The following is a 10,408-nucleotide window of genomic DNA, read 5'->3' on the forward strand; positions in this document are numbered from 1 at the left end:
TTATTGGTCCTTGGTGGCTTCTGTGGCTTGTACTTTTGAATGTTGGTCTGCAAAACAAGGTGGCAAAAATCTTTGATCTTTGTGTCTCTTGTGAAGAAGAGGGAGTGTGACCCAATAATTAGCTGAGTAATTCTCAGTTCTGAGTAAACTGACATCAGTCAAGTCAGCAGACTTCTGTAAAAGTGGAAGACACAGTCAAATATCAATCTGGAACGTCAAAAAGAGTGATCCCACCCAGTCCTACAGGATATGAAACTGAAAAAAATGGGCAAGAGGGAAGTTACCTGCAAAAGCCTTTCAGTGTAAAGGTTTGCTCTGGTTAGTTGATAAGGTCGACATCAAGTGAATTCCAAAAAACCCCCCTCTGGTTATTTAGAAGAAAATTGTGTTTACTGGTTAGCAGCAGTAACTTTAGACTAGATGGTGTTGGCAGATTTCAATACTCTCTTCTGACAGTGAGGATGAGTTTGGGGATTTAATTAAGAAAGGCTGCTAGTACACAGGTACAAGCGTGCAAGTGATGAAACGAACATTAACAGCTTCATCAGCACGTGTTAGCTGTGCTAATGGGAACTGGTTAACATGGCAACACAAGTCTCCTGGCCTTGTTGTGTAGGGCCAAAGATGTCAATTGTCCAGAGGATTATTCCATGTCCTGTTGCTTATCCTGGAACACAATGCTTAAGAAGTGATAAGTTATGTACCCTGCAGTAGTTGGTTCTCTGAAGCATAGTTACTGTTTTAGACTGCCTTGTTTTGCTGAGCTTTCCCTTCCTCCCTCCTCATGGTTATACACTGATAGAGATGAGGTGATCAGACATTGCAACCCCTATAACTTCTTGTTGGAAACTTTGCTATTGTATGTACAGCTTTTAGGCTCACTGGTGTTTACTCAGGAAAAACCCACGTGCAGGCCTTGTAACTTTTTTCATGGAGGAGACAGGCCCACCTCAGTTTATTCCATACAGCCTTCTTGTATGGGGTTCAGCTGCCTCAACATAGGTGCTGCAGAGTACCCTGCAAAGCCTTTAGGGCACAGGTCTCCCACAGACCTTTCAGCAAGGATGCCTGCTGGTTTCTAAGATGAGTGTGTGTGCCATTTGCTGCTGAATCCTGCCCTTTACAGAAACCACAGCCACTTCACAGCCAGTAACTCTTCTGTTTGTGTAAAGCTTCTGTTGCAGAAATACAGTGCAAACCTTGTGATGTTGCTAATAATTCTTCTTCTCATTTTCTAGCTGTATTGAAGAAGAAAACAAGGTGAGAGTACTACCTGCACAGGAAAATCAAAAGAGATTTTTTAAATCTATTTTTCTATAGCAAACATCGTGACATGGGAAAGTATTTTATATTGTCTTTCCACTGTACTTACTTCTCTTCTGTAAATTGTTCCTTTTTGTCTGTGAGGAAGTAGCAGCTATGGCTTTTGAAATACTGCACTCAAAAAGTGTAATTCCAATTGAAATTTCAAGCTGCTTCCATTCTATCTATATCGTTGGCTGAGTAAGTTTTATAAAAAGCTATTTATATAGGAAGAAAAAACCCAACTCACCATTATTTTAGTCATGTCCTTTAGCTGATTTGTAAGGACATTTATCTGCACTACTGATCTCTTTGAGAGTCAGTCAGAATAAGGACTTTTACAGCATATTAAAAACGCTGTTATTTCTTAGAGAAAGATATGTAGTATTGGTAAGTGATAAAAATTTGGAAACTGAAATATTTTGAGTAAACTTAATGTTTTAGTAATTTTTAGAATGCATCATAATACTGTAATTTTTTTTCTTTTAAGGTGGGAAGATAAGCATGAGGTATGTAGAGGCAAGAACTCCACACAAGTGTTCACATACCCACAAGTGTCTCATTTTGTACCAGTTTCTTTATGCTTGTTTTTATTTTTTTTCTGGAAAATGCTTATTCTTTGGCTTCATTTAGTATTTTATTAATATTGTTGCAGAAGCAATTGATCTAATAAGTAAGTTTTGTGTTCATCACAGCAGAGGGGAAGAGAATGCAGAACATTCACCTTAGCTTTCATGAATCCTGTTCAGAGCCACTGAGAGTCTCGGAGCCAGCGTCTCCAGGCCAGGTCTCCTGGCCTGTGCTGCCAGGAGTCTCCAATTCCCTGTTTCATCCCTCTTCAGATCAAGACTATTCTATACTGAAAGTTTGGTTTAAATGTTAAGATATATCTAAAGATTTACAATCCTTTTGTCTAACTCAAAGGTGAAATTCAAAATGATCACTGAAGTATCTGCCCTGATTAGCTCTGGAGACAAACACTGAGAAGTGCCTTGTTTTTATCTTAGTGGCAGAGTTGGTTGTGGGGGCCTCAGGCTGGTCAGGTACTATGCTAAATGCAGCTGAGCACTTGACTTTTTTAACATGATTTTGCTCCTGAGTGAGGAAAGGCTGGGAAAGATAGCTCCTGTAGGTGTGTGTCTTAGATGTGAAATGTGTTCTTCCTGGTATTGGAAGTAAAGCAGTTGTGTTTGTGTAGCTGCTACCAAGCTGATACTGAAGATCTAAGGTTACATGTTTATGGCTCTGACCTAAAATTGTATCTTTTTTTTTGTGTTGACTTTTGTTGTTGGATAGAAGATTAAAATGTCTTGTTCTGTACAAGATGATGCAACAACTGCTGTAAAATTCAGTCTTTTAAATTTCTTTTCCCTATTCTACAATCCCACAGAACGATCCTGTTCGGAAACAGAAAGCTCTGGAGTTCTTGGTATGTATGTAGAATAATTGTGATGAGAGTTGTGATGTTTCACCAGTACAATGCAGTGAATATTGTTTGAAGGAGCCTCTGATTACTGATCAAACTGATTTGACTGCAACATTAATTTCTGTTTTAGTGGACTCTGCCCTCCAAAGTTAGTACAGCTGTAGCTTAGCTCAGAGCAATTGGCTGGATTAGATGTGAGCTCTCAGCCTGTTCTGTGGATGACTCTCCCCTTTGCTGAGGAGCCACCCTGACAAGCAGTGTTAATTAGCAGCACTGATGGTGCTCAAGTGCTGCTGACTGCCCACATCTAATGGGATTGTTGATAATGCTGAGCAAGAGGAGCCAGTCTGGTCTGGCTGCCAGACAGAGCACAGCTGCTGGTCTTGGAGTGATTGGGGAAGTTTTATCAGTTCTGTTGCTGTTGACAGTGGCATAGCAAGCCTCATTTTGTCTTTTGGGTTTATGAAAATACCTGACTTCTACTCTGTGAAAGTCATGTTCTGAACCTAATGCAATTGGAAAGTTTCATTTGAGTTCAAATTGTGTTTATATACCAAAATCAGAAGTAGAATGTTTTGAAATGTGTGTTTCATGTCTTCCACACTGTGGTTACTTGTGACTTCAGAAAGAGAGAGAGAAAAAGCATGTCTAAGGGATAATCAGTAAACTACAAAAAAACTTGGTAGTTAATTGACTTATGTACGGGAATCACAGCTATTCCTTACAAAAGACTGCCTATATTCTTTGAAATTACTGCAATCACTTATAAATTCATTTACTTAGTAATCAGCCTGAAGCTTATTTTTTGTTCCATTTTCTACACAGATAATGTAAATTTAAGACTTGTGTCCTTCTCTGTCTGCAACAAAATGTTTATGGACTTGACAGTACAAGATGGCACAGAAATCCAAGTTTATGTTTTACCTTTTATCAGGCCATAATTATGCTCCCAATTTTAGTTTTTGGATATTTTTGTATACATTTTTCATATATGCCATATGTTAACCAATAGTATAAATTTGATTATACAAAAATCAAAGTATAACTTTGATCTGTTTGTGTCTTTGACCCTTTGGCATCCTAATGATGAATTCTAACCATATTTTCAACAGGAGACTTTTCACATCACCTCAGACTCAGAAGCAACACTTGTTGTTCGCATTACACAGGAACTCATGGAGGCTTTGAAGGCTTTTTGTGAGAAGAAAGCAGCAGTAAGTAACTTAATCTTGTCCAGAATTGTTTTACATTGGGAGGAAAGGAGTGGTTAAACTCACTGTGTTAACCTGTAAACTCACCCTGCCAACCTGTAACAGTTGAGGCATGGGTGAAAACCTCCAGTTACATGTACTTCAATTGTCTTTTTTTACAATTTTTAAGTAACAAGTATATTAATTACATAGCACATTTCTCTTAGTATTCCGTCATCATGTATCTGTTTTGGCTTTTTTTTTGTGTGTGTGTTCTGTTCTGGGCAGCATTTTTCTTAATGATGACCGGTTGTCATCATTTTTGTGGTGGTCCCTTTCTTGTTAGCTTTTGTTCTAAGATCAATGAGGCTTTAAGTGCCACTCAAATGTGCCACTTTTTGCTTTCATGGGACAGTGGGTAGGTCTGTCTTTCTCATAACTTGTAGCTTTGCTCTCAGTTGAGAGATTTAATCTGTTGAGATTAAGGTAGGCAAGATGTTCTTGACTATCTGTTGGTCTTTACAAACCTCCATAGCTCCTTTGCAAAGAGGTTGACTACCTGTGGAAAAAGGAATCTGAAGAAGGACCAGAATCTGTGAAAAAATGATTCGTCACTCTGGCAGCTACTGGTTCACAAAATTCAGGTTTTGTTTTTTTCTGAAAGCTGTTTCAGACTGTTTTCTCAATTGTATATTTCATGTCAGGTGAGCTGCAGTAACTGTCTCTGTGCAAATGCTGATACCAACATCAGTTAAATATTGTTTATGTTGCTTAATCTCTCAGCTGGGCTTTCCATTCTGCATTACCCAGATGGAGGCAGGATTTGCCTATGCAGCAGTTTTATATTTTAGCCAGGTGATGATAAGAGAGATGAGGCAATAAATTTGAAACAGGAGACATTGTCTTCACCAGAGACCTTCTGTTCTCCAGGAACATACCTCTTCCAAATAACACTGGAAAATAGTGGTATAATCTTGTAACAACACACACCTCATATGGATTCCGCTATCACTGAAAATTGTACTTTGCGAACTTTCTATGGGAAATTCGTTACTTTTTAGAATTTTTAAAGTTCTTAAATTCTTGCATTTGCAAACAGACATTCTGACCTCTTGCTTTACCTAGGGTAATTACACCAACAGTTTAGGCCCCCCGATGTCAGTACCTCAAGATGAATTTCCAGAAGGGAAAAGCATCCCAGAACACTATGGGCCAGATGTAGAATACAAAGGTAATTTAGATTTTTTTTTTCCTACTAGTTTGTTTACTCTGAAGCCTATACAGATTGTGAAAATTTACTTTTATGGCCAGCCATAGTGCTTCTTAGCTGGTGTACCAGCTAAGTACCAGTACAGTCTGTGGTGTCTGAATCAGTTCAGGATATAATTTTCTGGAGCTTTAATGACTTTACTGTCTGCAAACATTCCTGTCTCACTGAACAGTGTTACAGCAGTTAAGGTTATGGAAATTCAAGCAGTAGCCCTTCCTGATCTACTTACTATTTGAATTTTTGGGTGAAAAGATGCCAAAGTCAGGTAAGACATAAAGGCAGGAAATGGGAAAAGAACAGAAGTACACATCATAAAATCTCAAAGTAGTTGTGTTTGCAGCTGGTATTTTAATATTTTGCTAATTTTAAGTGCCCTTTATTTATTCAGGAAGTTCTGACTGGAATCAAGGTTTTTTGTCCCAGTATGAAGAGTGTTCTGAAGACGCTTCTTTTGCTCCTGCTCACTCAAACAGTTACCAAGCAGGTGATGGATCATCCTCCTGTCATTTGACATCGGACAACTTTGCGAGTATGTCTCTGCTCGGGGGCTCTCCTGCTGTTGAGCCTGATACTCCTGCCAGTGGTGTCAGCGAATGGCTGAGACAGCTCAGAAACTCCGTGCCCTGCATGGATTTGGCTGCTGTGGCCTCTCCATACCAGACCAGCCCAGTGAAGGAGTACTCAGCAGAATACATATCCAGTGATGTGCAAGGAAGTGAGCTCTGTGACAACAGACTCTCATTTGGCAGAGAAAGTACAAAATGGAATCAACAAGTGTGTACCAAAGCAAGGCATATAAGTGACCAAGAATTATCCTATCCCAATTCTTCTGCCTCATATCCTTCATCTGGAAGATACTTTACAAACTATGCTTCACAAAACTATTCCTCTTACAAGAACTATGAGTCCATGAATACTTGTACATCTTCTGCAAATTCTGCTGTTTCAGGAAGAAGTGGCTCCAGGTGGCACCAGGACACTAGGTGGAATGAGGACTATAGGTGGAATGAGGATTCTAGCTGGAAGCAGGAATCTAGGTGTCAAGGATTCAGGTATCAGAAATCAGGCTACCAGAGAGACTGGAGTTCACATCAGGACTCATTTTCTGGCAGTGGTTCGTACCAAGATCACCAGCAGTTCAGAAGCTCAGAACAGATGTTTAATGGAGTTGATGTTGGTCTTGCTCCCAACACTGTGAACAGACTGCTAGGAAAGGATGTCCCTACAATGACCAGGATGCTGAAACAGCTGGCTCCGTATTATCCAGCGCTTCAAAGTAAGCTGGTGATCGGTTTCCCTCATGTGAAATGAGTTACGTCAGCGCGGTTGCTGTAACCTAGGCAGGAGATTGCGGGTGGCAGAGATAGGATGAGATGTTCAGGGGAGTTGAGCTCATTTTGCTCACATCTGTATCAGCTGAAGAAAGGCATTGTTGCTTCTCTAAGGACACTGGGCCTCTTGGCAACTAGATGGAGCAGTGAGTGGGAGAAGATTTTGATAGTGCAAAAATTTCCTGAATTGAAAGGTTTGTCCTAGGTCATCTTTCTAACTAGCAGTTTGTATCATGATTTGTACTGGTAGATTTGCAATGATGGGAGGGGAATGTATTGGCATAAAGAAAAAAATACTGGAATGCTTGCAGAACCAAGCCTGGATGGCATTATAATAGATAATCCAAATGAACCAAAACCCATTGGGATAACAAGAGAAACGTTATCAAAGAGCTGGTTCACTAAGTATGAATTTCTTTTTTCCAGTTGCTGTAGAAATAGTCATTAATGTTGAGAATAGGGATATACTATTCAAAATGACAGTTTCTCCTTTGGAAATAGATTATGAGAGGGACTTAAAGAGAAGTGGGCATATGCTACTGCATAGCTGTCATTGGGCATGAGTTTGGACAAATGCAAACTATGCTTCTGGTACTAGAATTAGTTAATTATGTAATTTGTAACTACTTAACAGTAAAACTTTAATTTTCACATTCTCTATGTTGTATTATGGAAATATTATGAGATAGAAGTAACTCTAAATGTCTTTATTGCCCCTTTCCAGAAATAAATATTCAGACATTCGTCAATGTGCTAATAGAAGCTAGAGAGAAAGATTAAGGAGCAACAGCTGAACTGGAAACAGATGAAGAGATTTGAGAATCTCCATCCCTTGGCTTTCAGGAAACAGACTGCATTTAACTCTGTGTTTGACTGGCTTGGGAGAGATAAAGGGAGGTAGGGTTTAAGTTTTTAACATGTGAAGTACACACATGTGAAATTGCACATAATGGGTGAACATACTATTTTGTTTAAGCTTTTTGTAATGTATTTGTTATATCTTAGTATATTTCAGAAAAAAGATCTTTCATTATTTTTTGAAAATATGTTAAAATTACTCTGTCAGCAAAAAGCTAATAATCCTTTTAATACCCTTCTCAATTCAGAAAAGAAAGAAAGGTTTACTTTTATGCTACCTACTTAGGAAGAATATTAATTGACTCTACAGGTTTACTTTCCTTCACAATGTAAGGCCTTCCTTACAAATGTAAGGCCAGTTCCATTAATTTGAGGCTTTATAATTAGGATATTTTTAGAAATTGATATACTACATTTCTATTTAGACAAAGAAAGGAGAATGTCACAGCATAGATATTCTCTATCTTAATGTGATACTATATGAGGAAAACGTAATCTGTGCTAGAGGACTGGTATGTAACAGGGCATATCAGTTTCAGTTTGCAGAGTAAGACATGGTGTGAAATATATGCAAATTTTTTAATCATGTTGTTCAAAATGAGATAATTATGAATTATCCTACAAACTCATTTGGTGGATGGACCCATGCTAAAATAAAAATTCTTGATTCTTTCTACTGGCAAAAGCATATTAAGAAATAGTAGAACCCATAAGGCAATCAGATAAAATAACAGGAAAAAAGAAACAAATTGTTGTACTAACTGAGAGTACTTACCAGTTCATGAGGAGTATCAGAGCCACATGCTCATGAATGCCTGGCTTTAGATATCTGCTCTATGTAATTAAAACCAGCTTACATGGAGCTGAAGAAAAGAAGTAAAGTGAGACAGTTTACTCCTGAGTGTCTGTTTTCCTTTTCACTGCTGCATTGTGGACTATCATTTTTCTTCTCACCCATGCTGGAACTGTCTCTGTGCATTAAGTACTTGTGCTGAAGCAGGGTTAGTCTTCATGAGCTGTCATAAAACATTTTGGATCTTGTTATGTAAATTTTAATAAAAACTCAACTCAATTTATTATTGAGCATGTAAACTCAATTCCCTAAAGTTTTCCTTCTGTCATTAATTTGTTTCTGTGTCTGAAAAGATCCACTTTCCTTTTTTGTTCCTGTTCACTGTGTTTCATTCCTGTTCACTGCTCATACTTACTGAAGTGTTGGAGTGGTTTATAACATCACACATCTCATAGTTGTGCCATACACTTCCATGCACTGTATTACATAGTCAACCTTCTTGCTTAAAAGGGAAAACTTTTTTCTGCCACAGGTGTCTGCCAGAGTTTTGATTTACAAGTCTGTAGGATTGATTAGTTACTATATATATCTACATTTAAAAATTACCAGAAGTTATTTATACAAATGTTACTAGCATAGTTTTTTTCTCACAGAAAGTATAGTGCAACTAAAATTCTGAAACTGTAGAAAAAATGTTGCTAGAAAATATTACTGCTGCAACTCTGTCAGTTCAAGTTAATTCAAAGTTTCATTTGAGGTTGTTGCAAAGAACTCTTTTTCCCCATTTCTCACTCCTTTTGGATTTTACTACCATCCCTGTATACCCCAGTGACTTTTGGGTGGAGCTGGATGAGCTCCACCCAAATCATATGCTATTTCCACCTACATGTTCTGTAATTTTTCTTTATGGGCAACAGTTATTGTTCTTCCTTTGTTGTTGTGCAGAGTCCTGCATTGGGGAAACAGTTCTTGCCTTTGGAAATGGAGTTGGAGCAGTAAGACAGCACTGATTTACTAAAGCTTTCCTGAACTGTAGAGTGCTGAGTACTTCTAACTTCCAAGAAAACCCTTTACCATATCTTGCTCCTATGTAGTATAGAATTGGACCAGAACTCTGTCTAGACTCCAGTCCTTCTTTAAGAAACCACCTCACAAAGTAAGTCCTGACAAACCTGCAGAGCAGCACCAGATGCCTGGCACCCGTCAGCACCACTGCAGCTACATCACAGGCCTTGGCATGGAAGCAGTAGTTCTCAGAATGCACCTGAGCCCTTGGAGCAAATTTCCAGTTTCCTTAAAAAGTCAGTGACAAAAACCCAGACTGGAACATGTCTTGGATTGGGGATAAATGGTCTACTTTTAGTCAGTTTCTTGATCTTGGTGTACCTGCTTTCACACCTTCAGAAGAGTGTTTCCCAGTGAGACAAGAGTTGTTCCAGTCCAGAGCCACCTTGATGATTCTCTGGATCAGTGATGCTCCTTTAGGAAGTGCTGGAGTCAGCTGTTCTGCACCAAGGGCAGTGAAATACAACAAGGCCAGCTGGACATAGAGACATCTTTCAGGGGAGACGGCTTGGAAAGTTTCTTAGATTCCAGCTTTTTAGTTTGTACCTTGGACTTAGTCCTCAAAACACTTCCCAGAGTTACTGGATTTTATGTGCATGTATGCTCCAAAGGGACAGATTTCGTAGTAGAAAGAAACAGGAGCTCTTTTAAGCCCAGAAATTCTCAAAAGAATTCTTTTCTGTTTTGTTTCTGGAGAGAGCATATATAGTTACTATCTCAGCCTTCCAGGGAGGGAAGGTTCAAAGAGTAACTGGTGGAAGTCTTTTTCCCTTGTTTTCTTCACCGTAACTTTCACAGCTGTTGGATGAGGTGGTTTCTGACACTGGTCATACTCTTGATCTCCCTCACCCAAAACCAATTCGTTGCCTTTTGGGTGAGGCTCCCCAGAGTGCTTTGGGGGATCTCCTTGTTTCAGTGTGCTTATGCTCTAGGGGCCATGGGTTTTCCCCCACATACTTGACACCAGAAGAGTGTTCAGAGTGTTGCTGAGCTGTCACTAAGGGTCTGACTATCACTTGACAAATAGTGGCAGCTTCTTTGCATGACAGATGTTTTATAACAGTTGCACAGTTGCCACTTTGCTGCCTTCACCCTGACACCAGACACTCTGCTCTGGGTGAGACAGAATCAGAATCATCTGAGTGGAAAGAGTCCACAAGGATCACTACGTCC

General features: G+C 39.1%; 1 protein-coding gene across 4 annotated transcripts in view; it reads left to right on the top strand.

Moving 5' to 3' along the window:
- The window catches only part of LOC121358465, a 28,674-nt gene extending 20,200 nt beyond the window's left edge, over positions 1–8,474 (top strand). For all 4 annotated transcript variants that reach the window (XM_041476668.1, XM_041476669.1, XM_041476670.1 and 1 more), the window contains 7 exons: positions 1,239–1,260; positions 1,793–1,811; positions 2,693–2,731; positions 3,841–3,942; positions 5,044–5,149; positions 5,577–6,464; positions 7,244–8,474. In XM_041476668.1, the coding sequence (XP_041332602.1) occupies positions 1,239–1,260; positions 1,793–1,811; positions 2,693–2,731; positions 3,841–3,942; positions 5,044–5,149; positions 5,577–6,464; positions 7,244–7,299 (1,232 nt within the window). In that variant the 3' untranslated portion in view covers positions 7,300–8,474. The remainder of the gene's footprint in view (positions 1–1,238; positions 1,261–1,792; positions 1,812–2,692; positions 2,732–3,840; positions 3,943–5,043; positions 5,150–5,576; positions 6,465–7,243) is intronic.
- The last annotated feature ends 1,934 nt before the right edge of the window (positions 8,475–10,408 follow it).

This window comes from Pyrgilauda ruficollis, unplaced genomic scaffold (genome assembly GCF_017590135.1).
Source record: "Pyrgilauda ruficollis isolate IOZ18807 unplaced genomic scaffold, ASM1759013v1 scaffold39, whole genome shotgun sequence".
Lineage (NCBI taxonomy): Eukaryota > Metazoa > Chordata > Aves > Passeriformes > Passeridae > Pyrgilauda > Pyrgilauda ruficollis.